The sequence below is a fragment of the Dendrobium catenatum genome, unplaced genomic scaffold (assembly GCF_001605985.2).
Source record: "Dendrobium catenatum unplaced genomic scaffold, ASM160598v2 original_scaffold_285563, whole genome shotgun sequence".
NCBI lineage: Eukaryota > Viridiplantae > Streptophyta > Magnoliopsida > Asparagales > Orchidaceae > Dendrobium > Dendrobium catenatum.
In genome coordinates, this window is record NW_021603952.1 from 59,249 (window position 1) to 77,575 (window position 18,327).

General features: G+C 35.6%; 1 protein-coding gene across 3 annotated transcripts; it reads left to right on the top strand.

Annotated features, from left to right (window-relative positions):
- The first annotated feature begins 4,932 nt into the window (after positions 1-4,932).
- LOC110115024 (serine/arginine-rich SC35-like splicing factor SCL30) lies at positions 4,933-16,155 on the top strand. 3 transcript variants are annotated; one of them, XM_020848122.2, is made up of 9 exons: positions 4,933-5,082; positions 5,974-6,141; positions 6,279-6,356; positions 7,315-7,479; positions 7,588-7,628; positions 14,748-14,826; positions 14,927-15,250; positions 15,506-15,628; positions 15,880-16,155. In XM_020848122.2, exons 2-8 carry the CDS (start codon positions 5,996-5,998, stop codon positions 15,585-15,587), a joined length of 915 nt encoding a protein of 304 aa, XP_020703781.1. In that variant the 5' UTR covers positions 4,933-5,082; positions 5,974-5,995; the 3' UTR covers positions 15,588-15,628; positions 15,880-16,155. The 3 variants fall into 3 exon arrangements, with proteins under 3 accessions (XP_020703781.1, XP_020703779.1, XP_020703780.1); XM_020848120.2 differs by having other exon boundaries at positions 15,506-15,591; XM_020848121.2 differs by having other exon boundaries at positions 4,937-5,082; positions 5,989-6,141; positions 15,506-15,591.
- The last annotated feature ends 2,172 nt before the right edge of the window (positions 16,156-18,327 follow it).

The window sequence follows — 18,327 nt, forward strand, 5'->3', positions numbered from 1 at the left end:
TCCTGCTCCGTGATCTCCACCTTTAGGCTCACATTTATCTGCTCAAGAATCATCTCTTCTCTTTGAAAATTCGGCCAGATCTCCAACACAACCTGCCTATCCTTCCATTTCAGCATAAAGAACCTTAAGAACTCCTCCGAGATGAGTTCTAGATCATCAAGCCTTTCGCCATTGGAGTTCTGGACCTCCAGAATTATGTTCCCCCTCCTCCATGCTGAGGCACAAATGGAAGAAGTGAGAATTAACATCTCCTTCTTCGATCCATTTGGACTTCGCTCTCTATCTCGACCAGGTCGTAATATGGTCCAGCGTTGCATTCAATTCAGCAGCCTTTCTCTGCATCTCTTGGTCCTGTATTTCAGTTAGTCCGTCATTAGAAGACTCTAGCAGTTGTAGTTCTTCTAGTCTTCCCTCCAGTGAAGACTTCAGTTCACCCAACTCCTTTAACCGGTTTTGACTCCAGAAAAATAAAGCCTTGAGAGTTCTCGAACACTTACGATTTAGCACCTCATCCTGCTGCTCATAGTCGTTCTTGTTCAGGTTATTCCAAACAAGCTTCCAGGTAGCTGGATAAGTCATCCGGATATCCTCAAATCTATACCATCTGCTACCAGCTCTCGGGGAAGTTGGCATAAGTTTAATAAAAGTGGGCAGTGATCCGAAGCAAGTATAAGAAGGTGCTTAATAGTGGCCAAAGGGGCTAATTGAAGACCTTCATAATTCATCAATACTCTGTCTAATCTCACCCATATTTTAATATTTCCCGGTTTATTATTCGACCAGGTAAACCTGGGTCCCAAGAAACCCAAGTCATGTAAATCATTATCCACAAGGAAGGCAGCCATTTCCTGAGCTCCCACCGAGTAGCTGTATCTTCTACCACCTTTCTTCTCACCTTGATCAAGACAACAATTAAAGTCTCCTCCTACGATCACCGGGAGGTCTGCATCAATGCTGGAACCAATGGTATTCCAAAGAGCACGACGGGCATGATAGTCTTTATTAGCATAGACTAAGGAAATCCCCCTTTTCTGAGAATTAGGCATCACCAGATGGCCAATTAAAGCTTGCTCCATCAATGTAATGACCTCAAACTGAGCAATGTTCCTCTTCTACAAAGCTAACAATCCTCCCAATCTACCCACAGTTGGGAAGTGGAAAAAATCACAATTATTACCAATGAGTCTGTCCACCTCATTTTTGGTAATATCCTTAATCATCGTCTCGACTAAACCGACAAACAACACCTCATTGCTACCAATGAGGTTACGCAAGTAGTGACCCGTTTGCTTCTTCCGCGCACCCCTGCAATTCCAGATAATAATGGACGACATTAAACAACCAATGGGGAAGCGTCCCCACCGCTAAAATCCTCTATCACCTCTTTCTTCCTTTTCCTAGGAAGCTCCTCAATGGTGCCCAACTGACTAAGCTTCGAAACAAACTTAACCCTGTTAGCCTTCGGCTAAATAGGTTTAATTCATGTAGTAAACAATAATGCCTATTTGAAGCCCATCTTAGCCTGCTTGCGGGTGGGCTTTATCTTACTTTGGGGCAATTTTACTCAAATCCACCTAAGTGGGGGGCTTCACCATCAGTTTACTAGCAATAGTCTCTTTACTCCTTTCTTGTGGCCTCATACTCCTTCTACAATGAGGAGGAACTTGGATCCACAGTCCCAATTGGTCATTAGCTTCATGTGAGCTATCTTCCCGAACATTATTATCCCCACTTAGTTCTTGCTGTGGTTCCAACCTTTGTTTATATCAGAATTGACAGTGGCTCTAGACTGGCTATTGCTTTCCGTCTTAACAACCACCGGATTTCCCTTCCTGTTCTGTTCCAAAAAAGATTTCTCCAGGCTGCCCGTAGGAATCCCTGAACGACTGCTTTCCCCTCCCTCTTTCTTCTTTAACTGCTCATCCAGTCTCTTGCTCAAAAGTTCACCTTGTCCAGCTACCTTATAGGGGTAGAATTCCCTGCGGTGCCCAACTCTACCGTAGCACATGAGGCCGATGCCTTCATATTCTACCTTCTAGTATAATCTGCCATTCAATCCATTTACCCAGATTCCCGCCTGTAGCTTATTTGCCAAATTCATCCGGACACACACCTGGGCATATTCCCTTCTGCCCCAATTTCCAGTTTGCGCATCGATCCAGAGAGGAATTCCAATTCTTGAAGCAATTCTGGAGATGCTGCAATCATCCCAATATTGCAATGGGAGATTGGGTAAACATATCCATACCGGGGAGGGCAATCCCTCCATTGAAGCCAGGGAGAAACTAGGTGTCCACCTATCTAATCCAACAAGATTACCACCAATGAACCAGGGACCTCCACACAGAACTGCTTCCTTGGCTTCCACTGAGGAGAAAATACAAATAAAGTAGTCGAAGCCCATAGTGGTGAGCTGAAACTCACCAAATCGTCCCCATTGACGCTGAATCTCCAACTTCAACAAGAAGTATGAAGCTCTTCTTCACAGAATCTTACCCACAACGGCATTCTCTAGCATCTCCATATTGGCCTTAACAATCTCCAGATTGAGATCAATTGAAATCCCATCATCGGAGATAGCATTTATCTCATCTGGATGCAGAATCGAGATATGCTCCGGCTTCCTCCATGGGTTCCCAACACTAGCCGCGAACGAAATTCCTTGGGTCACTTTCTTCCCATGAATCTCCCCGCAATTTACACTTGACTGGCCTGCATCAACATTTTCGTAAACATCTGGAGTGCTACCGGCCGGTTTGCTCAAACCAGGGAACTGCTTCCAGCTACGTTCACACCTACAACAACTTCTACCGCAACATCCATCTCCGATGCCACTATACATTCATCCATAACAACATTATTCAGCATAGTGTTACTCCGATCAGCTAGATATGAATATACCTCCATCGTGCAATCCCAACCCGGCATACCAGCATTCACATCAAAAATCTCCTCCATATCGACCCTGCAATCCAAGGTAAGATCGATCTCCTCCACCTCCATCGATGAATTCAACTCACTGAACGTCAGATTGAGCGTCATACTCACCGCCGACTTCAGTTTGGACTACTTATCATGCTTCAGAGGAGATTCCTCCACCTTAGCCCTTAAGATCTGGACTGACCAGATCCGCCCTTATATGTAGAGCCATTTTAGGATCCAAGCTCTGCGGCTTGACATCCCATCGGCCTTCCAAAAATCCTTCCGATCCAGATTTACCTACATCTCGATCTTTACCCTTCGACTTAACCGTCGTGGGTTTACTAGGAGATCACTCTCCTTGCTTCTTCAAACCTCCAGATCTAACTCCTGATCGCTGTCGCTCGTCCCCGCCTGCATTCCCATCACCACTGCCCCTGCTTGAGCGGGGCTTCGGTCACCTCCCGCCATACCAAGATATGCTCTCACTAAAATCGCCAAGAGAGAGAAAGAAACGGGTGGAAATGACGCGTCCCTACAAGTTAGAGAGAGATCTAGAGATACATATGCTCTGATCCACATATAAAATTTAGAGTCTCATTAAGAAAATTATATTATTTTATATTCATTATTCTAAAATATTTTATTTCCATTACTATATAAGTTTCTTGCAAGACTCCATTAAGTGACAAAAACTCAAGAACATCATTTTTACATTCAGAAGGATAGATTGTGCATTTATATTAAATAGTAGTAGTTTAATTGCATTTAAGCAAAATATTTCCTCATGAGATGGACATTATTCTCTATCACTTTATTACTTGGTTGGCTTGTATATTTATGTATTTAGTGAGATTTCATTATATATATATATATATATATATATATAACCTAAGCGTATTTATATTACATAGCTCAAGATCAACACAATACACTCACAGTAGTCCCCGTTAGCTTGCATATGAGAAAACATGTCCTTTTGACTCTTAATGCTTATCACAAATTAGATATTTAGATATTTATGACTCCCTATGCATTCGATATATGATGGGCGGTCATGGTCCGACAACAATAGTTCATTAAAGACTGTGCGCGATTTCAATGGATATTTTTTTGCTACAATTTGATTATAATGGTTAGCCAATGACTGTTTGACAATAGAGGTTGAGTGGTGTCAATTTGATTGTAGAGGTCGAACAACAGCTGCATGATGGCTATTAGGTGGTGGCAGTCTAACAATAGTGGTGGTCTGAGGACAGACGTTGGGTGTTGATGTTTTGACGATGGAGGTCAGACATGAACTGTCAAACGGAGATGATTTAGATAGTAGTTGTTCGACAATAATGTTTAGGCGGTGGTAGTTTGACAGTAGCGGCATAGTGATGGTTTGATGGTGGTGGTAACGACAATGATTTCTTAAATTTTGATTTCACGCCCTTCAATTGTGTTTTTGTGATTTCTTTTCAAGCACAATAACTACATATGACAATTAAAAATCTATTGGTGTCTTCAAGATTTGCTAAAAAGTTTGCTATACAAAATTTAAAAATTATTTTAGGGCCTCAAAACATATAATAATAATAATATCAATATTTCAACATATTATATCATGTGCCAACAATTAATAACATCAAAATCTTTAAATCACATCATAAACATAAGCATTATATATAGATTTGAAGTGAAATATATATTTTTCATGTACATATTTTGTTGTGATTAAGATATTAATATAATATATAAATAAATGTTGAAATTTAAAGCAGATTTATAAATACATAATAATTATATGATTTGCATATAAATCCTATTAAATTTTAATTAAAAGGAGGCAAAATATAATTGAATATTAAATATCAAAACATAGAACTCATATATAAACATATTTAATCTCTCATGATTTCTAAAATGACGGCCTAAACTCAATTTGATCATATAAACTTGGTTCTAATTACGAGTCGCATCTAATGACCTTTGGCCAGTTTGAGCCGTCGGATCTGCTCACGATCGGTGGGTTCAACGTTTCGATCTGTCGCATTTGGCCGGCGAAGCAGTTAGGGTTATAGAGAAGTTTGCCGGTTTGCAATTTCTTTGCTGGTCATCGCCTGGTTTTTTGGGGTTTTTTTTTCTCTCTTTTCAGCAGGGCGCTTGATTTCCTTGAAGGTTAGTGATCGATAGTCCAGAGAATACACATGTTTTCTCTTCATATCTAAGCGATCATCAAGTTAATTTTTTACAGACCTAGGCTTCGTCGTTTGAGTCAGTTTTGACCGCTGTTTTTTTACTACTTTTAAGCAATTTTTGTGCTAAAAATTTGCTTTAGAAAGTAGTAAGAAAGTTTTCCCAAACGAAGCCCTAATCTGCAACAACAGTTTTCCTTTATGAAGTTCTTCTGTGGATCGCATTAAAATAGCTTCTCTATATCGCATCCATATATTTTTTCATGGCGCTTGATCTCTCTTCTTGTTTTTTTTTTTTTAAAGATTTTTTTTCCTTTTTTTAGTTTCTCTGGTTTTATATTATTCGCCCAGCATCATGTCGATCCTGTATTGGTAGATTGTAATACTGCTCCAAGATTACTTTATTGTTAAACTATTGATTTGTTCCTTGTGAGATAGATCTTTTCACTCTAGTAGAAGTCCTTTATTTAAGATTTCATTGTAGGTTCTTTGACTTTATTTTGGTTGTCAGCTAGAGGTTTCACTTTTGATAAGTTTATGAAGCTTCCATACTATACTGTCTATATTTCAAGGCAAACGTTCTTGATTATAGCGAGTAAGAATGCTTACTGGCATAGCTAGATATTTTAATTCCTGCCTAACAGTCTCAGTTCTGAATGTGAGATGCCGGGAAAGCGGCTGCAGTGTGTTTTCACTATCATTAGTCATCACATAAAAAAATTGGGCTGATCAAATTATATAATGATTTTTTGTGATGTAGCTTTTCACGAGACAACAGACGATACAGCCTCAAACTTCTTTTAAAATGGAATTCTATTAGCAAGTGTGCTTCTTTATGTTCTAGTGTGTAAATTGAGGCATCATTTTTTTGCAGTGTATTGTTGTGCAGATCTATTATGAGGAGGTACAGTCCTGGTTACCATAGCCCGCCAAGAAGGGGATATGGTGGCAGAGGAAGAAGTCCACCTAGGAGAGGATATGGTGGTCGAAGAGATCAAAATCAAGGGAGCCTTTTAGTTCGAAATATACCCCTGAATTGCAGGTAAATTTGAAGGAGTTATTTGAGAATATGCATACGACTCTGGACAGCTGTAGCTATTTAATGGAAGAATTTATTCTCATTCTCACATTGGGTTCTGGCAATATTGGATATGCTCAAGTCACTGCTTTATTTTACAGAGCTGAAGAACTTCGTGTTCCATTTGAAAGATTTGGCCCAGTTAGGGATGTTTACATACCAAAGGATTACTATTCTGGGTGAGCTTTAGATATTGAATGACTTTATATTACTATGTTTATTTTTTTAATTCTGCGTTCTCTTGATTTTGACATGTTTTTGACATGGGTTTTCAATATGACATTTCTTATCCTTTTTCATGTATTAAATGCTTTCCATTGTGAAAATGAGTGGTTTTGCATTGTTTCTTTGGAGGGACCTACTTTATAATTACAACTACGTTACCTTAATATAAATTTTCTCTATCTCCCCATACCAAAATTTTGAATATTAAATTCATCATCTTCTCTGCTAAAGACATTGGTTGAATTGAACAGAAGCTTTAAGCAGTCAAATACTAATAATGGTTGTTTTATCCTCCTTTTCTACTCTCATCTTTTAACTCTTTAGTTTTATATTGTGAGTTGTTTGTTGAACTGGTTCTCAGGGGTGGTATGGTTTCAAGTAAACACAAGCCCTGCATTTGATGAAGACCACTGTTTAGGATTGCTTAATTTTAAATCATTTGGTCAAGTGGTAAAGTCATGTTGATATGAAGGGAGTTCTTCTTTGAAGACAATATTAAGTCATCATCATGTAAGTTTGTGAAAGAGAAGATAGCATGTTGACCAATTGAAGTTGAATTGCATGCGAAGATAGTTGGTGCTTTGTTGATATCAAGTGTTTCTTGAATGTTCAAACCTGTGAAGATTTTGAAGTGATTTGCATTGTTTGATGTTGCTCTGAGCGACTATAGATGAAAGATTGGATACTAAGGTGGACTGCAAAACATCTTTTAAGACACTTTGGGTGCCCATTTGATGGAAGCTATATGCCATACTTTGTTCTTCTTCAAGCACTATAGGGAGACATATTAAGTGATATTTATTGACGGTAAACATAGTGTGCATCATTGCTATACTGCTTTGAAGTATGGTTTGCTGCATGTCTTCTGCTTCACATACTTTTTAAACATGTTGAAATGTGAAATAAATGCAGGGAGCCACGGGGATTTGCTTTTGTGCAGTTTGTTGACCCATATGATGCTTCTGAGGCCCAATATCACATGAATCGACAAATCTTTCATGGTAGGGAAATCACTGTTGTTGTTGCTTCAGAAACCAGGAAAAGGCCTGAAGATATGCGCAGAAGAACCAGATTTAGGTAACAAATCTCATAATCATTCATATTACCCGCCGTCTTTTGTTTTTTAAATTGACTTCAATTGGATGTTATGGAATATACCATTTCTTACTTGCCATTTTTGCTCAGGGCAATTAGCGGTTATGATGGTGGCCGCTCTTCATATTATGGTAAATACTTGTTCTAGTTACTACTTCCTGAAGTCTTTTTGATGTTTAGTGGTGGATATGCACAGTACTTTACCCAACATTTCTTTCTTGAATTCAACTTTTTGATTCACGCATGGTGCATTTTAATATATACGGTGAAGAAAGAGATTAAGCTTTTCTCATTACAACATGGAAAGCCTTGGTCTACTCTTAATTGTTATACTCTGTAATTGCTATATGAAATTAAGTTTCCATTTGTCTTATTGGCTTTAAATTATTATTTTGAATTAATTTTCCATTTGCCTGATTGGCTTTAAATTATTTATTTTACAAATATCTCCTGTTATGATTATAATCTCGTTCCTATTTGTTAAGGGGCATTCTTACGTGAAAGAATAAACTGAAGGATTATTAATTTCTTGTCATTATTTTCTCCTACCCTTGCTGTTTGTGCTATTTAGTGCTTTATTTGCAAAGTTAGGAAATTTCAAATTGAAGAACAAACACACTTGAAACCAAACATTTTTTATGCTTCAAAACTCTTTTAATGTCATAGTAAAAAATGCTTCTTGATAGGTTGAAACCTCATTATAGAATATGCGCCAGTAACTATAACGTAAAAAGTGCGTTTCCTACTCCATTTTATTGTTTTGTGACTTAACCATTCATCAACTTTAGCCCTTGAATTTATCAAAATGGTTATTATTTGGTTGGGTTAATTAGCTAACAAACCAATAAGATCAAAGGAATTGAGGGAGATAGAAAAACTAGTTATATGCTTAAGAAGCAATTGGGTTATACAAATAAGTTGGAAATTGATTTGTATTAGTGAATCCCATATCAGGTGTCAGTATTTGAATTGACATGAAACCCAAATTCATGCCTAACACAAAAACCTGACTCAAACCCAACACAAAAAATTTAGGGTTCATCCCATTTAAGAGTTGGGTATGGTTGGAATCAATTTAAGTGACTTAAAAAAATCAAGTTTGGTAAAGGTTAACACCAAAAAACTGACTTAACTATTTGTTTTTTTTAAAAGAAAAACTTAACAAAATATTATATTTTTTGGTATTTTTTCGTGAATTAATGTGTCCAATTCATATAATTGTGTTCGATTTGGGTCGGATTGACACTAACTAGTGACAACTTAAATATTTTTCGTGTTATGTGGATTCAGGTTCAAGCTTGGTGGTCAGGTTGGAGTTAAGATTTTTTTCCCTATTTAACATGCAACTTGAGTTCGAGTTAATTGAGTTCTTGTTGAGTCATTTTTATGTTGGACCTATACGATACTCTTGAACTTGAATTGGCCTCCCTAGTCCCTTAAGAAAAAGACATAAGTTTCCTATTTAGAATGTCACTTGAATGCATTTGTGAACTCTTTGATAAGATTCGTTATCATAATCATTTGCCTTATCCCAACTTTTTTTGGGTTAGCCTTATAACTTCTCATTTTTTGTTAGTTCTTATTGAGTGTTCTCTTGGGTTTTAAATTTATTTTTTGCAGCCTCTATCCATATAAAATTATATGTATCCATTTTCCTTTCTAATCTTCTAGTAGTAATCTTATCAATATGTTTAATGGGTACATTTTCTATTTTATTGTACATGCCCAATTTATCTAAGTCTATTTCCAATTGCATTATATTCAATAGTTGCCACTCCAACTTTTCCTTTTATCGTTTTTTAATTTATCCTTCATAGTTCTGTATACTTCCAACTTAACATTCTCGTTTTGTGTTGTACAAAATTTAGATATTAATGAAATTTTAATACACTGTTAATTAGATTCATACATTATTGCTGCATAATTACGATTTTATAAAATTTATTTTTCAACCTCAATAATATTCACTTGTTACACAAAACTCTTAGGCATTTCTTCATTTTAACTTTTCAAACTTAACTCTAGAAGTTATGTCGTTATTTTTGTCTTCATTTTATATATAATGGATTTTTGATACCTAAAAACATACATAGTTAGGTATCACCTTAGCAATAATATGGAATGATAATGGCAAATATCATATTTCTAAAATTACATAACATATATTTATTCTATGTTTAAATCATTCCAAGTCCTCTCTTTGTTAAATATTTCCTCCACTTTTTTTTTTTTTGAATTTTCACATATTTTTGTTGTTAAATAACTAATTAGAGGTATATTATATGTAAACTATATATATTGAAGACCATGAGACCTACTCTACCTCCTTCCTTCATCCGCCCAAGAAGAGCCACGAGTCCTACCATGCAACCAATTATATTATGATCTATTGAGCGCATGTATTGAGGAGCTTAACCTTGGATCTTGTCTCTCTTAATCCTTGGATTACAATCCATGTACTTCTCTCCCTTCAATTGGCCTTTATTTTGAGTAAATTATATTTACTTTTTTTTTTTTCAATATATAATCTCCTAGGAGTTTACAAATACATCCAATATGTGCACAAAAAGTAAGCAATGAAATTCAAGGTAGCTTTTCTAGTCTACATGACATCAGAGCAAGGTTTAGGGTTTTCTTCTTCCAATCTTTGTTATTGTTTTTTTCATCTTTTATTTATCGAGATTCGTCATTCTCATTATTATTCCTGTTTTTTTAACTTCATTTTCAAGGAGTCCTAGGTGGTCTCAAACTGTGAAGTTTTTTTAAAGTGACAGAGAAAGATCCATCATCTTGTGATCTTCTTCTAAAGCCGATTGACCCAAAGTTTGTATCTTGGGATAAAGCTGATTCCATGGTCATATCATATGATTGTGGAATGCCATAATGCCTGAAATCAGTAGTTTTTTTTATATTTTTATCTACCAAAAGAAATTTGGGACTCAATTGAACAAACATACTCAAAAGTAAAAGGCATTATTATCTATGAGATCAAAATTAAGATATTGACAACCATGTATGGTATGTTCAATGTTATTGAATACTTCATTGCAATGAAGGTTTATTGGCTTGAATTAGGCTATTATCAAGATCTCAAGATATCATGCTGCGATGATATGGTAATTGTTTAGTAATTTGTAGAAAGAGAAATTGTATTTGAGTTCATTGTGGGAATTGATAATAATTTCAATTAAGTTTGGGTTCAAATCTTAAGCATAGAAAACTTGCCATTTCTAAACGGGCTATTCTTACTTATATGGGTTAAAAAGAATGATTGTAATTCTTGATACTCCAGTTTCTGAAACATTTGCTATGTCTACACTGAATCCCAATGTCTAACAAGGATAATTTTTTTTTCTAAAGCAATCTATATAGTGTGTCTAACAAGGATAATTTTTTTTTTTCAAAAGCAATCTAGTGTAGCTATTACATGAAAAAAAGACATCGTGTTGGAAATTCTATGGAAAACTGCAGGGCTATGAAGGAAAAGAAAGGACATAAAAAGGGCAAGCTTTCTTATTGAATTAGAAATTAGAAACTCATCCAATACCATGGCCATCTCCACCCCAAATTGTCAAACCAATCCCCCTTCATTAGTGAGGCCTAAATTAGGTCTTGCCACGGTGGTCGCATGACCTTAGTCAGGCAATAGTGGTTGGAGGACTGTAGTTCGGCGACGGTGGTTGAAGGACCGTAGCGAGCGATAGTGGTCATAGGATCGTAGTCGAGCGACAGTGGTCGGAGGACTGCATTCAAGTGACGGTGGTCCGAGGACCGTAGTCCATTCCTAGATGTTCAACCAACTTTACTACTTTCACAACATTCCACCTCATTGTTTACCTGATCCTGAGTCTAATGATGTGGATGAACTTGAGTTTGATTTTGTGCCTAAGGACGAGCTTGCATTCGAGCTTGAATAAGAGATTTACCATAGATTGATGCTGAGCTAAACCTCGAGGAGCCTTGAGCCACTATTGTTGCTTCCTACTCTCTAAGTTGGTGATGCATATTCCCTAACATTCTGTACTCCCCACTACCCCATAAGTTGGGTTTTGTATTCCATTGATGCCTTAATCAAATTTTTATTCTTGAGATCATCGTAGGAGCATAGTGTATGATGATGTCTAGATTCTCCACTAGATGTTATTATATTTATACATGGTCCTCTACTCAGTTCCTATACTATTGCTTGCATCATTGTTATGGGTTGACTTCATAATCCCATCAATGTCATAGTAATATTGTCATGGGATCTTTGCTCATGTTATTGATTTGTCATAGTAGATTTGTTATAGATTGATGCTAAAATAAACTTTGAGGAGACTTGAGCAACTGTTGTTGCTCCCTAGCCTCTAAAGATGGTTATATATGTTGTTTCCTAGCTTTTTATACTACCACCACTCCATTATAGGTTGACTTTGTTTTTGAACAAATGCCATAATTCAATTTTTATAGTGGAGTTCATGCATTGTAGAATAACGTATGGCAACATCTAGATTCTTCACTAGATGTTATAATGGTTATACTAGGTGCTACTTAATTTCTCATACTATTGCTTGCATCGTTGTTATTGTTTGATTTCATATCTCCACACTGCCATAACCATGTATTATCATGGGATCCTTCCTCATGTTACTGATTTGTCAAATAAAGTATGTTGACATCTACCTTAGAAGTTCCTAGACTCTCCACTGGCAATTCAATCACTTATAACCCCTGCTCCTTTTTGATGGCCTCCTTTGGGCCACCAAATGACCATACTCTTTGGTTATTGCTCGCCTAAACAATTGTCAAATCTCTGGTAGCTCTCCATTGTTTTTTTTTTCTTTGATACTTTTGTTCCAACATTGGCACCTTCTTTAACTTCTTGGGTAAGCGTTCTTTGTAAACCGAGAGATTTTTAAGAAACAATTATATGAAATGTTATCACTGATCTTATTAGAATATACTTTATTTGGACATGCATCTAGTGTTAGGATTGATCGTGTAATAAATATTTAATAAATTGTTTTTTTTTAAACTTTCATAGAAGACTCATTTTTTATTAAAAATTCATGATTGATTTATTTTGATTGTGCTTATGTCACTTTTTATTTTTATAGATGTAAAATCCCTTTTATAAATAGCGGATATTTGTAAGCATAGCGCACTTCAATCTTCGTGCAATATATATATATATATATATATATATATATATATAGAGAGAGAGAGAGAGAGAGAGAGAGAGAGAGAGAGAGGGGAATATGAGGTAGTTAATTGTCTATTTGTGTTTGACTCGTTTCAATTTTTTTTTCTTCAAACTTAATTTGCGCTCGAAAATTTCATTACTTTATAGAGTTCGATTCATATCATTTGTAACAAGCTTGTTTTGCTCAAATTGAGTTGAATTGGCTTATTGTAATTTATAAACAATCTTATAAAATAAGTTTAATTTTAAAACTTTTTAAATGCATGATATGTCATATTAAATCTTTAAAAAATTCATTAAAGCTTTTTTAAATGTTTATTCAATTGGTAATCCCACATGCAAGAATGCATTTGCTTTAGTGTTGATATTCATAACGTATAAACAATATAACGTTTTGCTTCCAATTAATATTTAACTTCTTACTTCTAACTTTTTGCATATATAAAGTGCAGCCGCATAAGACAATTCTTGGTGCTAAGAAGAACTGCAGCTGGAATTTATAATTCTTATATAGCTTATAAAACCCAAACATGATCAAACAAAGTTCTGTTAGTGTTGGGCTAGCTTAATGAACGATCTAGTAAGAGCTACTTAAGAGTTGAACACGAGCTGTCGCAAATGAGAGGCAATTGACACCCCTAAATACAAGATTCATTTTCTTCACCTTTATGAAGCGGCAACACCAAACTTCATCAAAACATTATTGGCTATTGGCATCAGGAAGAGTTCCGAGTTATTGTGTCGCTATCACCAAGCCTCTAGGAAGCACATGCAATTTTAGAAGCCCTTGTGTTTGTGTTAGACTCCACACTTGTTGCACATGGGCTTATCACATGTCAAATCAAATGCTTTAAAAGCATGCTTGGCTATTTTTTCATAGTGCCTACATGACTCCATGCTCCTTTCTTGGCTGTTTCATTTTTGTTTGTTACTTATTTTTGTACATTTGTATCTCTTAGGTTTCTATTGTTTGAGAGGAAATTTTAAAGTTTTGTAATATGCACATAATTTGTTTTTGTCCAGTCTTCTCTTTGACTTATATTGAATTGCTGATAATTAAAATTTTGCCTTTATAGTATTGTGTATTAAATTCAGAAAATTGGAGAGAAAAAGCTTAATTTTATTATATGAAATTATCTCTATTTATAGATCTATACAATATGTTTTAATAAAGAAACAAATAACTACAGAGACATGCATAATTGTTAATATAATCCTTCCTAAATCATACAACCAAATATAGAAGGAGATAGATGTGATCTAGGTGTGATCTAGGTGAGCCTCCCACGGATTCCCATCCTATCCGTGAGATCAAGTGTCAAGGGATGGTTGTGATTTAACAGAGAGGGAGGGAGTGACGGTGGTTGGATAATCTCAAACTTTTTCTCATATTATTGTTTGTGATTCTTGAATACCTGATCCTCTGAATTGAGGTGTGAATTGTTTTTTTCAGATTTATATGCGTTTGGTTAAATGGTAGGTTTGATGATCTCTCTCTGTTATGGGGGTAGGAATTGGCCTGCTCTCTTACCCTTTTTTGTAGGGTTTTAAATTATTAATACATGGTAACAAGAGTAAAAACCCTATCAACTTCTTAGGCTTCTTGATGTTTAATAAAAATTTAAGCTATTTTCTTTTTATCTATATTGCATAAAATTCTCGGGTAATTTTGCTTCCGAAGCATTTTACTTGTGGCTATCTTTTAGCTATTGGGATTGCTAAAAGATCTGGTAGTTTAGTTTGTTAGAGACCATTCATTTACATCAGCAATCGTGCTTTTGCTAAACAAATGGTATCCTTCTGACTTTATTCAGATGGATTGTTTTCATGTTAAAATGGTTCAAGTTTTCTGTTGGTTTTAACATCACTTCGACTTTTTTGGTTCAGTTGTATTTTTTTTGGCATTTAGAAACTTGTCACCCAGCTCACCAATAAATATCAAATCTCATGCTTGCTGATGAATGGCTATAATGTTTGGTTATTTGATATCTCCTCTCCATCTTATTTATAATAAAACATTGCCTATTGTGGATGTTTTTTTTATTGGGTTCTTGTTCAACATTAGGGCGCTCAAGATCTCGGTCAGTTTCAAGATCACAATCTCCACACCAACCATCCGACGCAAGGATGCGTCATCGTTCGAGGTAAGTGGAGAAAACACCAAGTGAAGTTAGCGTATGCCAGCTTGTGAGAAGTTGAAATTGATTTTTTTAAGTTTGCAACTGAGCTCTTTTTGTGTTGCAGATCATACTCTCCTGCACCAAAACACCGGGATGACTATTCTGCTTCCCCAAGAAGGCAACCGGCTCATTCAAGATCCCCACGAGGATACCCACAAGGACGCGGTGAGAAGCAAAGCCGTAGATCATATTCTCCAAAACATAGTGATGGCAATAGAAAGCAGGTTGATCGTGAGGAATTCTCTGCTTCTCCAAGAGGAAAGTTGCCACAACAGTCAAGATCATCCCCCATAGGCTATCGAGATGGACATGGGGAGGATCGGAGACGCAGATCAAACTCACCGGAGAGTGATGTTGCTGGGAGAAATGGGGCTACTTATGATTATAAGTAAGTTATCATGTATTTTAGCAACAATATTCTTATTAAATGTGATATTCACGTTCTCAGTGAATCTTTGAATTGATTGTAGAGCACATCATAGATAACTTCCATTTTGGGGTATGAAAACATGTTTAGAATCGATATTCTTCTTTTGTTAGCTTGAAGTGCTTGTTAGAAGTTAGCAGGCTTGATTTGGAGAGCACATCAGTTATAAATTATTAAATTCCATTCATAATGTCTCGATAATGTTTCATTTTGCAGGAAGGAACAAAGGCACCCCTCATATTCACCATCTGGATCAAGATCCAGATCGATTGACTCTTCTTCTGGGCGCAAACGCTAAACAGGTGTATTATAACACTCTTGAACTAACATTGTCTTAGGGTAATTACATTCAAATCTCTCACTTCAGTACAAGCAAACTATTCGGTTTAGTTGTAATCTTTAACCATAAGATCATTTCATTGGATTTTATAAATTGAAAGTTGCATATGAAATTCTTTTAGAAATTTGACGGACGGTGAAACTTTGGAAGTCTCAAATTTTAACCATTAAATTGGCTGAAGTTTACAGAATCTGGATGTTTAATATATTTGTTGAGTATGATGTCCTTTTTACTTTGTTTTGATTTGCAGTTGCCTGGAGCTCTCAAGTTTGCTGATTAAAAACAGTTATCCTTTTTTATCATTGAAGAACACTTGTCTGGCTGCTCTTTTGTAAACTGTAATCCTGAGATCGCAATTAATGTATTGACTTTTGAAATTGTTTTGTAATGCCTGTCTTTATGCATCTATAAGAATCTCCAGAAAAGAAGCGATTATGATCACTGTTCTGAGTAGTCTCAGCTTTGTTTTTTAAGATATTTTATTTTTTGATTTATGTGAAAAATATGGACAGGGTTTATTATTTCATGATCAGACTTTTTGATGGAGTGCATTTTATTTTTGTGAGCATGTTAATCGTTTGAGAAAATGATCAAATAGTCCCTTGACCCTTTATGAAATATTGACCCTTTATGAAATATCAAACAAAATAATCTTCAACTATATATTTTGGTCTTTCAACTTTTTAAAGAAGAATGATTATTGCTTTTTAAAGCCTTAATGGATCAAAATGACCCTTTAATATAGTTGAGAACTATTTTAGTCCTTAATAAAGAGTAAAGGGATCATTTTGATTATTTTCTCTTAATCATTTATATATTTCGTCAAAAGCATGACAATAAGAATGAAGCCTTGCATTGAGGCATCATTAGTTGGATTTGTCCTTGAATCTTGAATTTGGAGATCGGTTAGTAGAAATTCATGTATAAAGCAATCTTCAGATAGAGTTCTGGTGACATCTAGTTCTGATTTTTATGTTTTTTCAGTCTCAACTCTAGCCTTAGGATGAACGTGGGCTTCTTCCGACATACAGGTATTGGAACCCCAGAGGAATTTTGTTTTTCTACTTAATTTTTGCTGCTATTGATTTTTGTGGCTCAAACTCTTCTTCTAAGTAATGAATAGTGTTTTAAACGCATTTTAAGTCATCTTCAAGCTTTTCTTCTACCAGAGTGTATGTTCATGTTCACCTGCATCTGCATTGTTATGACTTATGAGGGGCTCTAACAAATCTTTGTTTGTGAAGGTAACTGTGCGTAAAGTGGAAGATAAACCTGATGATTCATCTTCACATGTCTTTTAGGTCTTGTGATAATGCCTTATTTGCCTCCATTTGAATGATTTGCATGATTGCTAGCTATATATACAGTTGAACATCCCAAGTTATGCATTTAAAATGATTGAATTATTTATATATAGAAAAATGATCTTATCATACTGAATGATTCTTACGTATTTTTGTTCTTCATTTCAATTGATTTCCTAATAAGTCTTATGCTTGCGCAATATATGTGTATGATAAATGATAAATTTTCTTATTACATGAGTGTGGTTTTATGATGTATTTTATATGTCCACTAATTTTGTCATTATGTAGTGAAACTTTTCAATGATAGTTAGCGGGACACAACATTCCACCTTTTGAGCCTAATATCAAGGTTATAACGAATGAAGCTATTGTGGATGCAGGAGGAAAGTATTAAGGGGAGAGTGGTCATTGAATTGGTGGTAATGATCTTGTTGGAGCATTTACTCCCGTCTCTAATGTCAATCTTACTATATCTTTGATTTCAAACTCTGCTCTACTTATGATTTTGATAGATCCATCCAGCCCAACACTGGGGCCGGCTGCTAGTCTATGCTAGGCAGAATTGGGAGCAGGCTGACCCCCTTGTGGGGCCCATGCATTGATGGTGATTTCAAATAAGAGGGGGGCAATTTAGGAGGGAAATTATTTGAGGTGTTATTTCTCTAGGTTTTGCTTGGGCTCTAGCCGTCGACTAGATTTCAGGAGAGCCGTATCTTCCTCTCGAATTGAAGATCCATTATATCTTATTTGTTTTCTTTCGTTTTTCTTATGTTATTAAGTTTCCTACTTATTCTCGAAGGAATTTTTTTCGGTTCTGGTTGTTTTTGGCTAAAAGCCCTAATTTCAGCCATCATTGTTATAGTTTCTGAATTTGTTTCATATTAAATTGGTATCAGAGCACTTTCTTGGATGGAAAAATAAAGTTTCTTCATTGTTTTTGTGATTAGAACCTAGATTCAATTAATGGAAGCAAAGAAGATGGATGCATTAGAGGGTGAGATGGAACAACTTAAGCCTGCAGTAGAGAAAAAAATATTATGAGGTGGAGGGAAGACTCTCGGCTATCGGGAACCTGATGTAGGGCTATGTATGATTTAAATGATTGTAATAAGAATTTGAACGCTTTTAAGTAAGAGCAATAAGAATTAAAATGTTAGCCACTTAACGATAATAGAAAACAAAAGATGGATGCTTCTGCTTAGGTCAAATTACACGCTAATAGTTAAGATCACCAAAACAATTAGAACTTCAACATAAGCAGATTTAGGGAATTTTCAAAAACATCCGTAGATTAACAATGAGAGTAGATGCATAGAAAGTAATAACTCATTCCCTACATTTACTAAGCTTTTACATATAGCTTTGCACGATTCCTTATGCTTGATTCACAA